The following is a 23645-nucleotide window of genomic DNA, read 5'->3' on the forward strand; positions in this document are numbered from 1 at the left end:
ATATTATTTATTTGGGGTCAATAAATTGTACCCAAATTTTAAAAGGGAGGAGCTCTTTGAAGCTAAATTGTGTGACAAATTGGAAAATTGATCTAAAACGTGTATCAGTGGATCAAAATCATTTACTAGCGAAAATAGTAAAAAAATACGTTAAATGCAATTTCAAAACGAAAAAAACTCGTTCCGCAGCCAACTTCGGTTTCTAAAAAGTAAACAATAAACTCGTGCGCGATCTTTTCGGTAAAAATAAATTGTAAAATAATTAAAGAAATACGTGAATGTAAGTGATAAAAGTAGTGAATTATCGAAATTACTACAATTATTTCTCAAAGTGAAGTGATGTCATGAATATAAAAATCATTTAAATGGTGTTTTTAAACCTTTCTTGTCAGTCACATTTTTACTACATTTTCAGTCTTTCAGTTAATTAAGAAATTAATGAAAAGTATCTCATTATCAAATTAAAAATTCATTAATAGTTGTAATTAAAAGGAGAGGCAAGAGAGGAAGTTCGTGCTGTTACATTCATTGCATAAAAAATTTATGATGAAATTTAATTTTGCAAATTTAAAGCAAAAAAGTTCAGTTCAGTGAGCAAAAGAAGAAATATAAGTACGATACGTAAAAAGTCAAGTGAAACAAGTGAATTATCTTTTAAGCATAAATTTAACTTCGTTGTGGATTACTAATAAATTAGTAATAAGTGAAATAAGTGAATAAAAAGAATATGTTAAGAAAAATTCCAGTAATTGTGATACTCGGATCAACCGGAACCGGCAAAACGAAACTGTCAATCGAACTTGCACGGAGATTTAATGCCGAAATCATTTCAGCTGATTCGATGCAGGTAATTCTTCACGCTTTTTATAGAATTAATACTTGAATTTCAAAAGGTTGTCACGGTGTAGTCAATCATAATGTCTGTATGGTCAATTTAGGCTGCCAAGCTGACGCTAGTCGTCTTAAGAATCTGACTTTGATATAAAAGGCGCTTTAAAGAGCACAAAATTGAGGCTTGAAATGTTCACAATACTTTTTAGTTCCCATAGTATCACTGTACTGTGCTCTTCTGTAATTTGATCATCTTTATTGGGCTTTTATGGTTATTATGGCTGTAGTAAGAACTGAAGAAGATTTAGAAAGTCAATTTCGATCCTCTCACTTTTTCTCTGTGTCTTTCTTCTCTTCGGTCATCAACGTCTACACGTATGCATGTTTAATTTTTATTTTATGACCACAACATGTTATTGATTAACAGTAAATTGCCTTCACAGCCTGCATTTTTCCTTCAATTTTATTTTTGTTCTTGTCTTAAGGTAATTAAATATTTATTTTTCCACAGGTGTACAAAGGATTGAGTATAGCAACGGCCAAAGCCACAAATGATGAGCAAATGCAAGCACCTCACCACTTGCTCGATATCGCAACCCCACATGAACCGTTCACCGTAACGCACTTTCGTGATAAAGCTTTACCAATTGTAAGTAATTTCTACATAAATTTACTTTACTTTTCGTGCGGTATTTTTGATATTTTTTACTTGAAAAATTACTTCTTGCTTCCTTTTGCCTGCCTATCTATTCCATTTTTCTACCATTATTTAAATATAAGTAAAATTATATTAATAATATAATATAAATTCGCATACATAATGAGAAAGGAAATGCTGTTGATTAAGAAGAAGAATGAAGCATCATGAAATTTCTATAGACTGGTTATTACACAATACACGAACTTCTTAAAAACTATCTTCGCTTATTTATTGTGAATTCTATAAACCTTTTAATTTGATCTGCAAGGTATGGGCATTTGAAGATATTTTTAAATTTATTGGAATCGGAGATTTATTAAGGAAGTACTTTACTCCACTTTAAAGCGAAATTTTATAAAATTGTTTATAGTTTCTCCTGCAAACTCAAATAATCTCAAACAAAATATCAATCAGAGAGTTAACATCCAAAACATTGTAGCATCCATAAATCACATCAATGCAGCCGTTTTTGAAAACTTAATTTATTGCTTTATTTTACCAGACATGAAAATATTTCAACAATTCTTGATAAACTTGCAGAATTGTTACTTAAACTTAAATTTTATGCATGGTATTTTAACAAGGTTATCGTATATTTAATTTAATGCAGTCACACACGAGCAAAATATTCTTTAAAGATCTTAGCAACAGAATCACTAATATTTCCGTTATTGATATTTGCAGGTGATAGCAAGTTAGGTTCAACGTGTGGCATTTAATGATGATAATCAAAATATTATTAATAAAAAATTTAAATCTAAAATTTTTGTGCAGACATTGAGTCAATGATTTCGCATTCCAATGGCCTTAACGTGCATTCATTCATTTAGCAGCGACGACAAAAAAAAAATATTGTATATAAACGATTTTTTAATAGACGAAAGGGAAATCTTTCATATTCATAATGAATAATTGAAATCGCCGCAGACATCATTTCCTGTGAAAGGAAATATGAAACTATCTACATATTGTGCCAATTATATTTAATACTATACACATAAATTAATTTGTTTTGCATTTCCCGAATAAAAAAGGATAGAATTTATAATATTTTATTACTTATGAATTAAAGTAACAATTAAGTTAGGGTTGAACTCTAGACAATCCTCTTTCCTAAGAATCTGAACTTTTGTTGACCGATCTATCCATTGTTGTTTCTTATAATTGTATCTTTGTCATCTAGACTGGAATTCTAGATTGTAGACAGCCTTAGCTCCACATGGGAACATGGTTACATTAAGTAAGTATGGATAAATTACCATTTGTCTTCAAATTAGTATTGCCTAGTTACAAAAAATAATCATTTTGACACTCAAAATCTAACACGTTTCCATCAACACTATAGGTTTTTTTCTGCCATGCGTAACAAGATAATTATCTTCAATTAGCAACGAAAAAAAAAAATATTTCCCGCGTTCAATAAACTTAAACAAAGAATATTTCGATATATTTCAAAGCTAACACTGATCCTCAATATTGATTAATTAATAACTCAATATTCAATAGACATATAAAATCGGTTTTCCTTTTGAACACAGGCAGTTAAATAAAATTTTAAAATGTCAGGATCAATCGAATTAAACCTGATTTTTCTAAACAATAAAAAGCTAAATAGGTGCTATAATGGAAAGATTTGAGATGAAATCAATTTTTATATTTTCAAAGAAATACATGCCTAGTAAAAAAATTATCGACCATAAGGATTAGTGAATGATTAATATATTGATTTTCTGAGGCAACATAAGTTGTCTGTGATCTCTATATTAATGAATTAAATTAAACGTTAATGAAGTTGATTGAAAAATTTAATCACTTCTTTTTAGTTACTTGAAACGTTTAATAATTAAGTGATTTATAAACAAAAGGAAACGCAATAAGGTTTTCATTGAATGGATTAAGACAATTATGTATGTTAATAATATTGAATGATTTTTCAACGTACTTTTTATTGTTGCTAGGATGGGAGATTATACGTTGTTGAAATCGAATGAAGATTTTGACACTCCTAATTTTCATATATACGTTGCTTCAACAAAGGCTCGAATCTAATACCTTTTCATATAAAACTGAGAAAGTCAGACTTATCCAATTTATAAAAACGGATAAAAGTTGTCAAATTATATTTTGATTAAGCCATAAATAAAAGCTAGCATTATGAAAAATTTCTCTACGAAAGTAGACTAATTTAAGTTGACAAATTTATTCAAGAAATATCCAAAGTGACATTTGCAAATGGCATTTTCAGCCGCTCATTAAAATTCACATTCTCTTTCCAAAAATTTGCTTTTTCATGCGTGAAACTTAAATTTAATTTAAATTTGAATTCATTTTTAATAGTCAGACTAAAATTCAAAACAATTCTTCTTATTGTGTTTTTGCTACCCCTAAAAAACCATATACGCTTCTTTTTTGAATTCGCGCAAATCTTTTGTTTTGTGTCTTCAACAAACAGCACAACAAAAAAAAATAATAAGATTGTTGTTGCTAGTTTAGTATTTTTCCATGAGAACCTGAACAAAATCACACAAAAAGAATAAGAAGTAAATAAGCATCATAAAAAAAATCGGTATAGAACTGAATAAGCGATATATGATTGTGGATGAACAAGTCCCTAAGAACATAATGAATAAGTGTACACTGTTTACGACATACAATCAAGAATTTTTAAAATTCCTATTAAAAAATCCAGTTTTTTGTCATATATTCTTTGAATAAGAAGGGTATTTGGATTCACGTTGTCTGTCCGTTCTTTTCTTCATCTGATCACATCATATGATTCATCCTTCTTCTTTGTTCTAGAGCAAACAAAATGTAGATGCGCTACCAATTTTGAAACCAAATATTTTAGTACCTAATACTATAATTCAAAGAACGACTCGCTTGCAAAAAAATTTAGCATATAAAATTTTCAATCTTCTTTAGAAGCCATTGTGCTCATTATTTTTCATTCCATCATATAAACGATCTCATTCCGTTCACAAAAAAAAAACCATGTTCAAATTCATATGAATCCCGTTTCTTTTTCGCTCCCTTTTATGTCATTAAAGTGGAAAGATTTGCTGCCTTGTGAATTTTTTTATTTTTGTTCCTTCCTTACCTTACCTCATTGCTATGCTCACTGCTTCTTATTGGAATTGTTGATGAGCCAAAATAAGACGACGATGTTTGTAAAGAACAAAAAGCATATTGGCACAAATTTTCTCATTTTGATGCGTCAAAACAAGTCATAAAAACAAACTCGAATACCTCTTCTTTCATTTGTTGTTATTACTTTTCCTCTTCAATTCTTCTTTCGGCATTTTTTCTCTGTAAACACAAAACAAAACAGGAAAAAAAAAATACTGAAAAAAATTGGTTTTAGTGAAAACGAAAGAAAAAAAAATTCTAGGCAATAATCATTTTTCGTAGATAGACACACAATTAGCATACACGAGATCAACTTTGATGTTTTCGGTAAACAGATGATCTACAACGCATTATTTTGTGTAGAATATGATGAAGATATTCTGTGAAAATAAGGTGTGGTGTAGACATAAGCTTCTTCAGCTGGTTCATGGTCAGCACTTCACAATCTAGATTAGTCGTATTTAACAGTTATTGATCTTATGGGTATCCTTCAGTTATGTCAATTTCATGAAATTTCCAAAAATTTTCTTCCAATTAGAACTTATAACAGCCAAACTGCAAACTCCAGCAACTTTCCAGCAAGTTAAACAGCTTTCAAAATATTTACATGATAAATCTAATCTTTATTAATGTTCCTAATTAAATTTTCGTTTCGAAAAGAAAGAAGAACTCGAAACTCCATTTAACTTTCTGCTCGTTCTCTCATTCTTCTGCTTTCCATTTGCTTCACTTCGATCGTCAAAGTGTTTAAATTGCGTAAAATTTTTCATCTTATTCCATCTTTAACGCTTGATTTGGAAAGAAAAAAATTTTTTTTAGTTGAAAATTTCATGTCTAAACAATCATGCAATACCAATTTGCAATGGGCAATCGATTTCCGACTGTGTACATACACTAGATGAGCAAGAGTCGAAAGAATAAAAGAAAAATCTTGTTAATTTCAACATCAAACATTCTGAAAGACTTTTTTTTTACTTCTTATACTTACTTCAATCTTTATTATTATTATATATTGTATATAAGCAACAATGTATTGAGTATTATATGTAAGGCGTACATGCTATATCTTATAGATCGTGAAAGGTAAATAAACTGAAAAAATGTGTAAATTAACCAAAAATTCACGAAGAAATACATGAATGAGAAGAAAAAAGGAATGAGATTGAATGTGATAAATTGAGAAGCATTGAGTAACCAACAAGTCTTAACGATTCATCATATTTTCATTAACCAGTATTTCTTGTGTAATGTGATAATAAAATATATATGCGAAAATGAGTATCAGAATACTGAATGGACTGTGACGATTTTATTCCATAAAGATTGAAGAGATAATTTTGAAAGTCAACTAGCTACTCAATGACTTTGATGGACATTCATTTATATTATTATTTGCTATGGATAGGCAAAAAGGCTTATTAAATATCTGATTTTTGAACGTGATCCTTAATAAATTATTACCATATCTTTGTCACATCTTGAAGCTACTTAAGAATTTCCGATGAATTTTCTGCTGCTAAGAAGGCTTTAAAGAATTTAACACCTATAGAAGTATTAATCATGATTTCAGACAGAAAAGCTCTAATTTTTAAGGGTTTTAAGAAGGCTGTATAACTAATCATATTTAGGGATATAATTCCAACACTTCATAAGATAACAACTTAATTGATTAAAAACCTTCACATGACACAGTTTTAGTAGAGTTGAAATATGATAACCCTTTTATTGCTACGATTTTATAACCAATTATTATATAAAGGGAAATACGATCGTAAAATTAAGCAAATCGTTTTCAGATTTATGTTAAATGGCACCCAGCTGATCTTCGGTTTGTAATTCAAAGGCATTTGTCTAACATAATTATACGATTTTAATGCCGTGAGTGTAAATCAAAGCTGATCTAGATTAGATATAAAATCTAATTAGTGAAAAACCTTGATGATTTTTAAAATCTAGATTAGTTCCACATAATTATGTAAATTTTGAATTTGTAACAAAAGCTTCAATTAACTAGGTTTTGTATTGAAGTCACTCTTACTTTCATTCATTCTCATTAGAATTCCTGTAAAAAAGTGAAAATAAATTCTTCATTCAACAAAATTCTAAAACCCAAATAATCATGCGTTTGCCCAAACAATGAAAGAATTACAACAATAAAACCTTTTAAATATTTAACGCTAAAATCATCAAGTCACATGCTTTACAGCATTTACTTTTTTTTTTACCTTATTGAAGTTGAATTTGGCTTAGAAATTAGCACATTTATTTGAATTTAATTAGTTGCTAATTTAATGTAGGGCTTTAGTGGTAATCGTCATTAAAATATCACAAAAGCTTTCAGTTTCTACGAAAAATTTATATGTGATATTTTAAAATCGATTATTTAAATGACCCAGCAACAAAAACTGAATTTAAGACTCTGGGAAGTCACAAATTACATTTTATAATTCACATGAGAAATTTTTAAGGATAGTAAGTTATAAAAAAAAGTGGTGTGATGATCACTAAAACATTATTGACTGTAGTTTCTAATTTGACAAGCTAATGGTACTCGTGGCTACATCATAAAATCATTTAACTAAGCAGCGCTGCTCAAAAGGGAATGCGGATTAGTTGGAATTTTGTGCGAATGTCCGACTTACGCAACATTTTATGAATGGCACTGCTAATGAATGAAAATGACCATGATTTTATTCATGATTTCCTTGAATGCTTTGCCAATTTTTAAACATTTGTTAAATATTACATGATATTAGCTAACATTTGGTTAACATAAGACCAAATTTTAAAATATAAAACTGTATTTAACCTTCCGCGTTTCAAAAATGCGTATCGATAAATCACCAACTAATATCTTGCCTAACTTGTAATATCGTCAATCACCAATGGCCTTAATTTCATGGGTAAATCTCTGTATGTCGTTGAACTCATTAACACAATAAATTCTAGAAAAAATTCTTCAGACCATATTGTCGCTATTCCTAAAAAATATTTTATTATCTTTTAACAGACCACGACGCACATAGTTGTGAATAAGAGTATCATGAGTAAAAAAATATAGGCGAAATTCAGTCATTCTAGTTGATACGCGCGCTTTGTAAAATATATATATATGAAGAGAAAAAAAATTCTGAAGGTCAAGACTAACGTATGCTAATAAAACACATGTGTAGCTTTCAATATATACATATATTCCCTACTATTGCCACGAAGCGCGTTGCGATAAAGTCTCACATTTTCAAATTCATTTATATATTTCGGCATAATCATGAAAAAAAGCGAATGAACTCGTTGACGGTCATAGATTTTTTTTCCTTGACTCAAACATCTTCTAATATACGTTCATTATAAAATTCATATAAAAAGATTGTCGAATAGAATTGCCAACAAAGAATTGAGTGTAGACTACAATACTGTGTATGAGGAAGCAAAATAAAAAATATTGTATAAGACTGATTATCAGTCCCTGTTCTTGACCGTCGCATTGTCGAAACATTGTCAAATATGAATACATAATAGCATTATAAGTGTCATGACAATCGTCAAGACAGCAAGCCGTTTTCAACAGAAATTCATTGAACTAAAAAATATATTATAATTTATGAATCAGACATGATAAGCAATTGAAAAAGAACTAAGCGACACTATTTCCATAATATTTTGTTTATCCTCTCTATCGTTTCCATTTTTCAAATTTTATTTGACACCCGACAAGTCTCTATGAAGCTGAGGCTGAAAATTAATTTTCATCATCTCTATAAAAGGAATGACTCGGTGAATTTCTTTTGAGTGATTTTTTATTTTCATCTTATTCCTCTCGTTTTTGATCTAGTTTGGGAAGATAATGTTTTGGTGGAAATTTGTCTGTTTTGTCTGTCAAGTATGTAATTTTCACTTCCTCATTTGCGTTTAGAAGACGCTAAAGAAGTACAAGGGGAGTTGGGGAAGCTATCGATCTGACTCGCTGGCGGACCAAATGTCAAGTGTTTACCTTCACGTGGTACTCCCTGTTATCACTAAAAACACCGCTGGCGACCGAGCCGTGCCGGGATACGTACTTTAAAGAATAGATTAAAAGCCTATTCAAAACCCTCGCCTGTAGGGTGGCAGCCCCACAAACAGGATAGGAATAGTGGGTTTACAACCTGCTATCTCTGAAATTAATTGTACAAAGAAATCTACAGAAGGTAAATAGGACTGGATTAACAAAGACAACCCAATGCAAACGACAACGGACAATGATTGGACAATGGAATGTCAGGACACTTCTTCAAAAAGGTATGCTGGCACAGGTGAACAAACAGTTCAGTAGATATGGGCTGGATGTTCTTGGATTGAGTGAGGTGAGATGGACTGGTGCTGGGCAAGTAACAACACCGAGCGGTACAGTATTGCTGTACTCAGGAAGAGAGGCGGAGCACAGCAGTGGTGTGGGCATCCTATTGAGCAAGGAAATTCGAGACTCGCTATTGGAATGGGAACCAATATCGGATAGGATCATAAGGGTGAGGCTACTAACGAAATACAAAAGGATGACAATTCTCCAGTGTTATGCTCCCACGGAGGACAAGGACTTGAACATCAAAGAAGTCTTTTATAGTCAACTTGACCAGGCGCTCGCAAAAGTTCCAAAGCAGGATATGGTGGTCTTAATGGGAGACTTTAATGCCAAGGTTGGAGATTCAAATGAGGATGTGGAACATGTCATGGGCAAGCATGGACTTGGAACAAAGAACGAGAACGGTGAATTGCTCATTGAATTATGTGGAAATCACAATTTAGTGATTGGTGGTACGTTGTTCCAGCACAAGGAATGCCACAAAGTCACTTGGAAGTCACCAAATCGTCGAGACCAAAACCAAATCGATCACTTATGCATCTCACAAAAATGGAGCAAAGCACTCTTAGACGTTCGCAACAAACGTGGAGCTGATGTTGGTTCCGATCACCACCTAATTATCGGGAAAATACGCTTCTATTTTAAACGATTAAAAAAGAACACAAACCCGAAAAGAAGATTCTGCCTCACGAAGCTTAAATCTACAGCGACCAGAACCCGGCTTGTCTCCCAAATTAAGGAAAAAGTCTCGAATGGCAACATCAACTCAATAGAAGACAGATGGAGGCAAATTAAAGAAAGTATCGTGAACACCTGCGATGCTGAGTTAGGGAGGAAAAAGAAGAAAAGTGAGGATTATATCCGAGAAAGTACTTGGAATACCATTGGCCAAAGGAAGGAAGTGCATGTGAAAATCTTAGCAGCCAACGAGTCAAGAGACGAAGAGCTGAGTCAGCAATACTCTCTGCTGAATAAGAAAGTCAAACGGGAAATAAGGAATGACTGGAGGCGACATCTCAATGAATTGGCCGAGAAAGCGCAAGCTGCCGCCGACGTTGGTAATATGAGGGATCTTTATAGCACCATTAAAGAGCTTGGGATGCAGTCAGGCAGAAAGCAAGTCCCAATCAAATCCAAAGAGGGAAACACACTTGTCACCATCGAAGAGCAAGCGGCCAGGTGGAAGGAGCATTTCGAAGAAGTCTTAAATGTTCGACGTGAAGGCATAAACGTGGAAGCAATTGAAAATCCACCAGCTCTGTCGATTAACACGCGTTCACCGACAAAAAGCGAGATCATCGACGCAATAAAGAGACTGAAGAATGGTAAAGCTGCGGGCATGGATGAGATACCGGCGGAGGTCCTTAAAGCTGATGCGAATGCAATTGCAGGCATATTGAAGCCGTTATTTGATGACATTTGGGCCCTAGAGCAGTATCCGGAGGATTGGAAGGAGGGGCTCATAGTTAAGCTTCCCAAGAAAGGGGATCTGAGTTGCTGTAACAACTGGAGAGGGATCACCCTGCTATCAGTGGTAAGCAAGGTATTCATGTCAGTGATCCTCCAGAGATTGATGGGGCCAATCGAGAGTCGGTTGAGGAAGGAACAAGCGGGATTTCGTCCATACAGATCGTGTATCGATCAAATAAGCACGCTCAGAATCATCATTGAACAGTCAATTGAATGGCAATCAGCTTTATATCTAGTCTTTGTTGATTACGAAAAAGCATTTGACTCGATAGACAGAGAGTGTATATGGACGGAGTTGCGCAACTTAGGAGTACCCGAGAAGATCATCAGGCTAATCAGTGAAGCTTATAGCGGTTTCAGATGTAGAGTAATGCATGACGGTGTGCAATCGGAACCATTTGTGTCACTAACTGGAGTCAGACAAGGCGACTTACTATCACCATTATTGTTCCTTGTGATCATGGACAAAGTAATGAGGGCAACAACGAGAGGCAAACCAAGGGGAATCGTTTGGTCACTCAACGAACGTCTTGAAGACCTTGACTATGCAGATGATGCCTGTCTGTTAGCACACACACACATGGACATGCAAGAGAAGCTCAAGGACCTCGAATCAGAATCAGCAAAGGTGGGCTTAGTGATTAATGTAAAAAAGACGGAAGAAATCCGAGTAAATGCTAGAAACAGAAACCCACTGGTTGTCGGACAACAAAACATCAAGCGTGTAGAACATTTCACTTACTTAGGAAGTAATATCTCAGCAGATGGCGGCGCGAAAAAGGACGTGGGCATGAGAATTCAGAAGGCGAGAGGGGCATTTTCAAAGCTCTCGAATGTCTGGAGATCCACCAGTATAAGCAAGTCCTTGAAGATGAAAATCTTCAATGCATGCGTCAAGTCAGTGCTGCTCTACGGTTGCGAAACTTGGCTTGTAACCAAAGAAATCCAGCAAAAACTTAGAGTGTTTGTCAACAGCTGCTACAGGAGAATTCTTCGAATTTGGTGGAATGGGAATCCAGAAGACTGGCCATCAAATAGCGTTTTATTGAAAAGAGCTGGACAGGAGGACATTAATCAAGAGATTCTCATGCGAAAGTATGGCTGGATAGGTCACACACTTCGAAAACGCAACGCAGTGCAAAATGTCAATGCGGGTGAAGAAACACAAGTTTGTTTTACCGCCCTAGGATGGAATCCACAAGGGAAAAGGCGTCCTGGAGCTCCAAAAGCAACATGGCGTAGGACGGTATTAAAAGAATGTCAGTTAGATGCAAAAACGGAGAATTTGTACAAACTTTGTGATAAGGCCAGCAACAGAGTCAGATGGAAGGCCTTTTGTAGAAACCTAGGCTCCACATCGGAGCATGGTTCCAGTAAGTAAGTAAGTAAAGAAGTACAAAAATTGAAATTTCAAGTAATGATCTAGATTTAAAGGTTCTAGAGCTCTTATTTAATTGAAGGCAAATGAATCTGGTAGGGTCACTATTTAGGTTCATTACTGTCGGTCAGAAAAAAGAGTCTGAAATTTTGCAATTTTTTACCAGTCGATCTACTTCATTAAGGAGACCATTAAACACGAATAGCCTTCTATTTGTGAAAAGGGTTCCCGTTTTTGCAAAGAGCTTAAAAATGAATTTCATTAAGCAATGGAATAATCAAACAGCTAAGGCCATTACTAAACCTTCAAAAAATCATACAAAATATAATACATATTTGAATAATATAAACTTTACAAGCCTTAAGATCAAATGTCTATATTCTAATCAAATATGCGCTGTATCATCTCAATAAGTTTTATTTTCTATTTCTACCTTTACATTTTAATTCATTGACGACATCTGTTTAACGTGTGCGAAAGATTTTTAATTGTTCTCTAATTTTTCTTTTTTTAATTTAATGAAATTACCTTAGAAAAATATTTTTTCAGGCATCATTTTCAAGTCAATTATATAAGGAATAAGGGAAGACGAAGACAGAAAAAAAATATATTAATGAACGTGTAAAAAAGATGATTAAACCAGTTAAAAGAATAAAATTAGAGATGATAATCGTCAAAAAATGATTTTTTTCAACCGCCCCTGAACTATTACTAGATATAGCTTGATTTTTTTTTGTTTAATGTCTTGCGTGTGGAGAATTCTTACGCAGTTGACGATTAAACAAAGAAAAGATTTTTAAATTTTTGGCGTTCGACTTCGTCTTGATTTCGTTTCTAGTGTGAAATAAATCTTTATAAATTTGTGCAAATATTTGGGTTTCTCTGTTGTTTGATTAAAAATTCACTATGGTACATAAAATATGGAAATTAGAATGACAAATATTTCGAGAGAGAGAAAAAACCTAAAAACCAGTTGTAGGCCAAACGATAAATCGCAATAGCAACAAAGGAATAAAACTGAAAAATGGGGATCCAAAAAAATATGGATAATAAATTTCGCATAGAATGCAAATTTGATTATTTCAGGATGCTCGGTTATACATTTAGCAGGTATTTTATGGGGAAATCAAAAGCACCGCGATTTCGTGCAAATAGGCACGGATTGAAACTTAATATTCTAAACTTCTAAGAATATTCAAAAGGAGTTCAAATGTCTAGACAATAAATCCTATATCAAAAGTTCATCTTAGATTGCCAAGATCATCTCATAGGATAGCTCAAGAATCCTTCTTAGGAAATGACCATCATAAAGATTCAAATAATTTGCACTAACAAAACGAATCCATTAAGTCCATTAAACTTTTCTGTTGATCGTTTTAACCTTGACTTCACAAAATCATGTATCAAATTTATGTATCTCATTATTCAAACCATCACTTAAAGTGACTCTTAAATCTTATTAAACGAAAAAGTAATTCAGTTAAATTATCCTATCAATTAACCCTTCATTTGAATTATTGTATAGACAAATTCCTTGTACTGATTTCTTTCACTGAAGTGCTTATTCAGAGTCAAAAGTCGATGTTGCTGTCATGTCGAATTATTTCTGATCTTCTTTGATCTTAAAGCTCTGGATGATCAGTATACAAATGTTGAGTAAATTCTCGCAAGGGTATCTAATAGCCATAACATTGTACCACCTAAAACATCAATTTATTAGTCAATTTGCAACGGAAATCTTTCAAAAAGAAACTTCATTTCATCAACAAAATATCCATGAATAAAGGAAAACTTCAATTATTTGTCATTCACAGACTCACATTTTGCTGGAGATTTTTTTTGCTAAAAATAATCTTGAAACCTCCTTAGCGTTTAGCCAGTCAAGAAAAGAAGCAAATTAGAAGTGAGGAAGAAAAAAAAATCGTTGAACTATTTGCTTAGAAGAAAAAAAATCTGAGACGCAGTAAAAAAGCTGGTGAATGACTTATTAGAAGGTCTCACTATGCTAAGCAACCGATTCGACCATAAAAAATTTTTTTTTCTTACCTACCAAAAATAAAATAAAATTTATACATTACAAAGAAACTCGCGAATTGCCATAAATTAGAGCGCGATTAGAAGGCTGACTTTATATCAACACGAATTCCTAGTTTTTCTTCATTTATATTTTGTCGCCTTTAATCAAAAGAAAAAAAAAATTTGAAGGCCATCACGAAAGTTCAAAAAAGAAGAAGGAAAATGGTGTATTTTCTCTTCCTGTACAAAAAGTCTGATCAGGCCATCTCGCGAACTGTAGTTTATATCTATCTTTTACAGACACTCACATCTCCCCTTTTAACTGGTAATTGCCAGCTTTGTGTGATCATGACAGACCTTGGAGTCATTTCCATCTTTATGATTAAAAATTTTCGCATATGCGCACACAGCTCACATACGTTTGTGTCGAAATCGTCATCTTGACATAATTTATTATCAGTTAAATAGATGAATATTTCTGGGACCTGTTGCGGCCTTCACAGAACATATTAAATTGAAATTGAAATAGAAAAATATAAGTGGGAAAATTAATATGATTAGAGATTAAGTAGACGGAAGTAAAGCGCATTTTTTGGACTGGTGCTCAGATTACTAAAATGCTCAATTTTTAGAATGTATCAAAAATTCTTAATTTGATCTGACCTAAAATAAATTTTTCAGAACTAGGAAGTTCAACATCAAATCTGTTCATAGACACAGAATATTATGAAATTGAGACTAAGCAGAACAACTTGTTGCTATTAACTAGAATTCGGTCAGACGATCAAAGAATTTGATCAAAATATTGCGCTTAATATAAATGTGGGAAAATTTTATCTCTCGTGTATTCTCGCCCACCATATGAATAAAAATTACGCATGTGTGTATCAGAACTGATCTTGCTCTATCTATCAAATTGTACATAGAAGTCCACTTCCAACCTGATATTTTTGAAAATGTAGAAAAGTTCATTTTTCTTTTCTTTTTTCCTCTTAGCGCCCGAGAATATAAATATACATAAGTAAAATAAATGGGGAACTGGGCTACGAAGATGATGTGCGATAACATGAATCACATGAGTCGTGTGATTATATTATGTGCAAATACACATAAGAATATTTTTCTATTTCGCTTAGTTTTTTTTTCTTCTTTTTTTTGTGCGTAGATTTTTATTACAATTTAACGAGCTCTGACAGGCAAAAATTCATTCATGAAGATCAGGCGCTTGATGAGTTATTATCATCACAAATATAAAATGATACATCGACAACATTCAATAATTGTTGATATTATTGATTGAGTGGCTGTGTCAAGTTCACACGGTTTTTAAAGAATGGAAGAGAAAAAAAAAATTATGCAAATTTTCTTTTTTGTGTACTTCTCATTCACTTTTCTTTTCTTCCTCTATTATTGTGTTTATTTGAAGACAGAAATAACTAAAAGATCTCGGCAGAATGATGAATCATAACAAAAGAGCGAAAAGATTTTTGTGCGAGGGAAAAGAAAGAATTCGCACATACAATTGAAATTAATTTGTGAACATTGAAATTCTTCATCAATTGAATCACCCTTGTAGGAAGTTATCCAGACATTCTGGAATGAAGTTTTTATAGTTTTGGGATGAATCAGATTATCATGGATCAAACTAAAATGTAATTAGTTGACACATTATGATCAGTATTTAGAGTCTTAATAGCTTACAGTCATGCTTACGACTTTTCGAAATAAGATTTCATCATCTTTTCAAAAGAAAACATTTTGTGCGTCGCAGATAAAACTGCTTTGAACATATACAGTCAGCAGACTACAGAAATATTCTTGGAATTTTTTGTGGTTTTTTGTTGCATCATGTGACTTAAAATTTGGATCGCTACTTCCCTCCCATCAGTCAGCAATGTCTCAAAAATTAAATAAAATTCAACCGCAAGGGGAGCAATGAAAATTCTTCAAATCTGTTCTTCTTTACTTCAATTCTTTTTTGGCATTAGATCAAATCGACTTGATGCGGTTAAGAGGAAGAAAATATGCGAAATAAAATGAATAATTCTTTTTCCTCATCTCTTTTCATTTTCATTTTCTAAACGCTTCTTTTTATGCCTGCGTTATAAAAATCGAGAGTTTATGTCTTTATAATTCTCATTAGAAGAGATGATTAAACTATTAACAAATGAAGGTTAAAAAGGCGTTGAATTTGAATGAGTTACAAAAAAATTTTCTTCTTCTTGCTGGTGTACCAAAAAAAAAATGTTCGCTTCCAAAAAAAAAATGTGCAAAAATGGTCATAAAAATTGATTATCGTAAAATTTTGTAGGAAGAGACTTCTTTTTTGATTCCATCGAATATGATCACATTTAATATGGTTAATGCTGTACAAGTAGATATTAATATTCAGAGCGTATTTTAATAGTGCGGCATTTGCGATATTAAATTCTTTATCCTCTAAATATGCGGCTAATGAAGATGAGCTGTTATTATTTTTATAGCTCTTAATTTCATTATATGTATGTTGTACTTCTAGGAAGGCATAATATAAAGAGACATTAAAAGAATATTGTGCATACGCACATGAATATTTGAATATATTATATTTTATGGTACCATAAGCTTGTGCACAACTACAACTTACCCACTGTCCTATAAAAGCCTTCACTTCAGCTTCAAAAAAAGTTTTTTTTTGTCTTTCTTTGTTTCGTTCCTTCTTTACTTTTTTTGTAAGCTGGTGCGGATGTATTGTGCGAATCACATCAAAATGTATACAAAAAAAATTTAAAACGCGCTAGAAAGAGCAACGAACTGACTTAGAATTAACTTCGTCCAAGGTTAAAAGATTTTTTTTCCTTCCTTTTAACATTTTTAGTTTTTTTTTAGTTTCTCTATTCGTAATATATAATGACTTCATAAGACTCGCTTTTATTTGGCAAGCCGAGACATATTCTCTAATCGACCGCCGTGTGTTTATTTATGTTTATGTTCGTACATGCTATTTTGATTTTAAGATAATTATTTTTTTTAGAGCAATTTTTACATTTTTACAAGAAATTCCTGGCAATAAACATATCCACAGACTATCATGTTGAAGGCTTAATTAGATTTGAAAATAATTCAAACCAAAGGGACAGAATCAAGTTTTAATATCGATAACTAAATGATAAAGCGACATGGATATGACTATGTATTCTTAAAATTACAATTTTAGCCACAGAAGATTTTGATTGAATTAAATAATTTTGTGCGAGCATTTCCCCACTTGGAACTCAGCCAATAAAAAGTTTGATAAAAATTTTGTCCTATATATTTTTTGATAACTTTATCAACACGTGCCGCACACAATTTCATCTCATTTAAAATATCACCTTTTTATTTTCCTTGGAATTCCATACAGCATGTGTCATTGAAAAACTTTATAAACTTTCAAGCTTCAAAGTTTGTACTTACTTATACGTCTTTGCAATAGTAGTGATTGTCAGACATCCTTTGGGCGGTCATATCATACTCAGAGGACATGAATATGAATTTATGGTCGATAAGTAAAATTGCTTACTAGGAAAAATAAATTAAACGTCATTTTTGATTTATACAATTTTAATGTGTAATAATCTTCTAAATTTTTAAAGAATTTTTAGCTAAGGAAATCGATTGCTGTATATTTTTGAGCAGTATAAATATATTTCATATGTTCAAATAATAAACTCGGTAAATTTGTTCAAGTGACATAAAAATTTTCAATATTATTGATTATAGAGCCTATAACTATTATAAATGCCAGATGATGTTCTCAATATCTTTGGAATAGGAATTTTAATTAAACATGTACGTGGATCGGTGTCTCCATTTTTGTTGCCAATCGAAATTTTTATTTTTATTAGTTTTAGAGGATCTGGGTTTTGTTTGGACTAACAGTTGTCCAAAGTCGATTGGTTCCATTTATTAGCCTATGATGACAACTTAGCTCAGCTGAGACAAAATGCCAACATAAAAATCCCTGCTTTATCTACGCACTATTAAAATATTGAATATTAATTGATTTTATGCTAATTTCCCCTATTCATTAATAAACGTGAAGCTTCATTTAGTCAATGAAATGAGAAAGAGTAGAATGAGCTATGGAGAGATTAAAATTTAAATGTTAATACTACTCAAGTCAACCTGATGGCATTTCCATTACTTCTTCTTACATCTTTTTTCTTACTTTAAATAAATTACGGCGGATTCAATTTAAATTGATGGTGAAAAAGAAGAATTTGAATTATTTTCTTCTTGTTTTAATCACTCTTATTGACGTGGTGTGTGCGTCTTGATTAAAATGCTGTGCTCGCGCGATGGGAAGTGTTCATCATATTTGTAGCAATTTTTCCTTGTTTTAAAAATTTGAAATTAATGAAGCGTATAGATAATCCGTAATTATTTTTTGGTATGCTTTATCAGCTCGTGACAAAATCGTGTGAATTAGGCGAACAAAGTTTAAATGTTTGATAATGAATATGATGTTACTGATGACGACGATACTTGGATGGGCTTTTTTAAAATGATATGGAAATTTATGATTTTGAAGGGAAATTTCAGCATTGTTTTACGCAACTGCGGGCAGTTTTCGTGAGCAGCTATATTTAATTATAATACACGAAATAGTTTTACCTAATAAAAATTAATCTGCCCCATATTCTAACACATAAGTAGTCACTTGACGACTGTCTACAATGAAATACGCAACAGCCGTCCTTGAAAAGTTTATTCACATGACGAACATATACGTTAGTTTTATTAGAACATAGATATGATATTTGTTGAAAAAAATCACACAGAAACCAGAAACTATTCAAACTGTTTTGTAAAATTAACGATCCTTTGTCGGAATCAGTAAATACCATTCATGCTAATGTTCGTAAATTTCTTGCTCAATATCATTATAATACAGAAGAAACTTACTAACCCACATTCCATAATCATGTATTTGCGTCATAAATTATAAGCCAAAGGAAGTTCCATTTAACACATCAAAAAAAAAAAAATTGTTAAGAAATGTAAACTGAAAAAAGTCTGACGATATGGCTACCATATGACTGAAATTTGATTATGAATATGTAACTCTTTTATATTTATTATATTCAGTATCCATTTAAAATAACGTATGTTAATCGCATTTTTTCAAACACTAGCGAACATTGAATAGTGATGAAAATCCAGCCTCTTTTTTACAGCTCATATGTGTTAATATCAATGCTTTGAACTTGTTTAGCTTTAAAGGCATGGGAAAATATTTCATAAACTATAATTTATTCTAGATCCGTAATCCTTTGATTTTTCAAAGAATTTAACATAGTTCTTTTATTCTTTGTCTTTTGAGCATCTCATTTCCTTATTAATTCTAAAGTCGTAAAATCAATTCAGTTTTGTGGCATAGAGACACATCCATAAAATTTCAAAATGCAAATAAATCCAGTTTTTATAAGCTGTTTACCGTTATGAACATTCGCCTGCAAGAATGCGCTTAATATTCAGAATTTGGCATTTTATATTTCAATGAACCAAAAAACCACACTTATAACTTAATATTTGCATAAGTCGGATTTAAAAGTATTAAGTTATCACTTTTAATTTACCCCCCACAATATACAATTTCAATCTTAACAATTCTAAAGGTTTTCCATGATCAAGTAAGGGATCATTCATATATTACGTTCGCTTTTGAGGGGCAATGATTTTGTAACAGCGTAAACAAAGCAAAATTGTATAAAAGTTATGTAATAATAGGCAAGAGGAGGATGGTCACGTGACGTAATAAGCGATCGGCCGACCTCTGCATTATCAAATCATTGTGTACAACAATTGAAAAATTGCATATCTTACATAAAGACTGGAATTATTGCATAAATAAAACGATCGCGACTAGACATTGTGGTCTCATAAATCTTGCAAAGAATTCCATTTACTCCAATGCTGTATCTACAATTTCTCATTTAAGTTTTATTTTATAGTTTTTGATTTTAATGCGCTATCAGTCGTGTTACATATGTGTTTCATTTGTAGCCTTTTTTTGCTAGTTCGTGAGAAAGAGACCGTACGCAGTGACGGAAATTTTTTTTCACTCTCACTGTTGCTAGCGAAATTAAATATATAGAAAAAAAAATATTCAAGGTCGTTATTTTCATCACTACACATATCACCCAGAAACTCTGTCTTTATTTAAGAAGCTTTATGTATTTCGGGTTTTTGATAACGACAAGCGGAATTTTTTTTCCTCTCATCGTCTCTTTAACAGAAATGTTTGATCATAAGAGTTACGTTAGCATGTAAACGAGAAGGGGAAGAGAACAAAGAAATAGGTCTTATGATAAAGGCAAATATTTGTATAGGAATGTGCTGATATCTATCGATACTTATTCGATTATGTGTTAATATAAGGTAAATTTTGTAAGACGTAAATGGTTTTGCGTTTGAAAGGGAAAACTGTTATGAAATATTCTTTTTTTATTGATTCTTATGAAATAGCTGAGTTCTTTGATTTCCTAGAAATTAGGTTAAGCAATTACAACTCTATTGAAATTAATTTGAATAGTCTGTTCCCCCTTTAAGTTCCAATTAATGCCTAAAATTATATGAACCAATTTTCATGACATTCAATACTTTAAGTTCTTAAAGCAATTCACAAAGATGCCGTGACGCATAAAAAGATATCTTTATCACTTCTTGCAATATTTTAATGATGATTATCTTACATAAATAAATAACATATAAAGATAGGAAATAAACGTGCCAAGAAAAAGTAAAGGAACGTGAATTTCTTCATTTCTATTTATAATTCACTGTCGCACTGATTCCTGTTGAATTCTTTACTTTTCCTCTCTTTAGTACTTCTTTTTCTTCACTTACATTTATTTATTTGCGCAACGTTAGACGACACTCGAAAAAAAGGCCGAACATGATGTAGTTTTATAAATAAATACGTAAATTTTCATCAAATTAGGTCAGTCTGAACATCATTCGCATGTCACTAAACAAAAATTGTATATGTAATAAGCGTTAAGTGTACAAATGTGGACAAAACTGATTTTACTCATGGGTAATCAATGTGGAACTCCTAAATGATGTTTATATTGATGCAACAAAGTAATAATCATGGCGATCGGAATGGAATGATAAGAAGAGATGAGGAGAATTGTATAACAACCTACATTGTATGGTGTTCATATGTCGATTGCGATTTTTAATTGAGATTTTATTAAACGTTTTCTCTGTTTATAATTTATTCGGTAATTTCATTTGGGATTTCATTAAGGGTTCATTTAAGCATTACGTCCAGCATCTTAATTGTGTATATTTATTATAATAAAGGAACTCAAAAAGTTCTTGTAATGATATCCTCAAATTACATTCCATTTTAAGCATCAGTTGTTACTAAGCAAAGGTGTGTAATAATCTCAATGAGTCATGTGTATATTAAGCCTATAAAGTTTACCTACTGAGATCTTACATATATCCATACATGTTTGAAAAATTACAGATCGGTAATATACAAAGCTAGCCTAACAACATAAGATCATTTGCAGATATAATTACTTCATTATTTATTCAAATTCTAGATTCTATTTCCCAGAAGTTGTTCTATCCTGTCAATAAAAAATGTGTTGAAATTATTGAGAATCATTGGCATAAATTAAAATCAAGTTAGACTGATGTTTATGCCGTGAAAATATTTTTCAATTATATACGAATGGAAATTTTTGCTTCTCCTTTGTGTTTTCATATTCGCGTAAATTTCCTTCTTCTTTTAATCAACGAAAGGCACACTTGACTCTCGTAACTCAAATAGTAAGATTTCATTTATAACATTACAAGATTATGACAGTTTCATTTGTAGACGATCCGTATGAATGAAATTTATGATACTGATAATTATCATCGCCACAAAAACTATATCTGTTCTTACCTTTATTTTGTCCTTTACACTGCGTACTCATTCTGATGATACGATTTATGAAATGTAAGAAATTACATATATTAAATGGATCAATTTAAAATGAAAAAAATATGATGCGGTATTTTATATGGCATGTGTCTCATAAGTCTCTCTTATGAATGGTCTTGAATAGAATGTACATAACATAACGATGTCCATTTAGAGCAAGCATAAAGGTGCGGTACAAAATATAGAATGATTCAGCTATAGAACGCATTTTGTGATTCATTTCATGAGGACATACTGTACAATTCAACCACACAGCACATATACAACAATTTGCAGAAAATATTCGTTTTAAAAAATGAAATCAAATCATGATGCTTTATTTCTCTATCTTCCATTTCATTTCATTTCTATTCGTTCTGATCAAGCAGCAAAAAATATAAAATAAAATAAATTTTTTTCTTGTCTCTTCCACTCTCTAAAACATAGATTGATAATTTATTGCAACGATCAAAGAGTCCGATCATTGTTGGTGGCACAAACTATTATATTGAAAGTATATTATGGCACAATCTCGTATCGCCGGGCGTTGGTTGTAAAAGAAAAATTGATGATACTAATTATTGTGATGAATTGACTGAGGATGCAAAAGACTTTCTTGACAATTCCGCGACAAACGAGAAAATGTTGGAGATTGAGTCAACAAAACTTTATGACTATCTTAAAATAATAGATCCTGCAACGGCTAATAAATTACATCCAAACAACAAAAGGAAAATTATGAGGTGAGTTTGATGACAAGCTAATATTTCATTTTGATGGAAAATCGATGGCTATTTATGGATATATTTTTAAAAATATGGAACGACGATATAAATTTTCATAAAAATTGCAATAATTGTTACTTGTATGTTGTAAGTCTATTAAATTATTCAGTGGATTGGACGGTAAAGTTCTTTATGCTAAACGTTTGAATTATGAGTACCTGTAACCTATTTACAATGCAGATATCAATTTGCTATGTAACGGAATATAAAATGACATTAAATTTATAATCTAAATTATTGGATATTTACCTCATCTGATGGTAGGGAAATAAGGCAAAGAATAGGACAGTACGATGTAAAATTAAATATTTAATGTCATAGGTTGACTTCTGTAAAAAGTCACGTTTTCCACTTTTTTAATAAATCTTGAGAATGGAAAATCTCTATAAATTTTTCAACAACCTCATCAATTAATTATTAGCGACAGGGGTGAATGAAATATTATCAAATTTATTCCCACATTTTTCCCCAGTCCACTCGAATGTAAAGTCAACGACAATAAGTTAAACTTCAACATTAATGGAATTTATCATTTAGTGTTCTTTGACCCCAACGGAAAAAGAAAAATATTGACTTTCATGTTTACTAAAGACAGGAACAAATTTTTTTACGTTTTAAAAATTTTGTATGATCCTGTTTGTCAGATAATTCCAAGCCTTTGTTGAATGAACGACATGTAGACAGACGGTAAACTAATTTATTTTAACATTATGAGAAATAATTTTCTTTATATTCGTAAATGCCATTGAAAAATTGCTCATCGGCTACTAGCCGGTATTTGTCATCTTCGTTTAAATCACAAACGCACCAAAAATGAAAATGTAAAAAAAATTTCCTCTTTTTTGCCATGAAAATCGCGAATCATTTCCAAATTTTTCTTTTTGTTCATATATACATCCGCGGGTGGCACTACTGCTAACTTAAAATAAACGCGGAAAAGATATTTTTTTAAAAAAATTTTCATGATTTTTTTCTCTCCTCGCACTTCAGGTCTAAAAATATTATACATTTTAGCCATAAATCTTTATTATTATTTGTTTTATTACTCATCTACA

General features: G+C 31.7%; 1 protein-coding gene across 1 annotated transcript in view; it reads left to right on the forward strand.

Moving 5' to 3' along the window:
• The first annotated feature begins 222 nt into the window (after nt 1-222).
• Nucleotides 223-23645, forward strand: part of LOC139087727 (tRNA dimethylallyltransferase) — a 78773-nt gene continuing 55350 nt past the window's right edge. The window contains exons 1-4 of the mRNA XM_070636623.1: nt 223-387; nt 480-847; nt 1343-1480; nt 22253-22548. Of these exons, the coding sequence (XP_070492724.1) occupies nt 728-847; nt 1343-1480; nt 22253-22548 (554 nt within the window). The 5' untranslated portion in view covers nt 223-387; nt 480-727. The remainder of the gene's footprint in view (nt 388-479; nt 848-1342; nt 1481-22252; nt 22549-23645) is intronic.

The sequence above is a fragment of the Chironomus tepperi genome, unplaced genomic scaffold (assembly GCF_022539635.2).
Source record: "Chironomus tepperi strain 1889 unplaced genomic scaffold, CSIRO-AGI_Ctep_v1 contig_137, whole genome shotgun sequence".
Lineage (NCBI taxonomy): Eukaryota > Metazoa > Arthropoda > Insecta > Diptera > Chironomidae > Chironomus > Chironomus tepperi.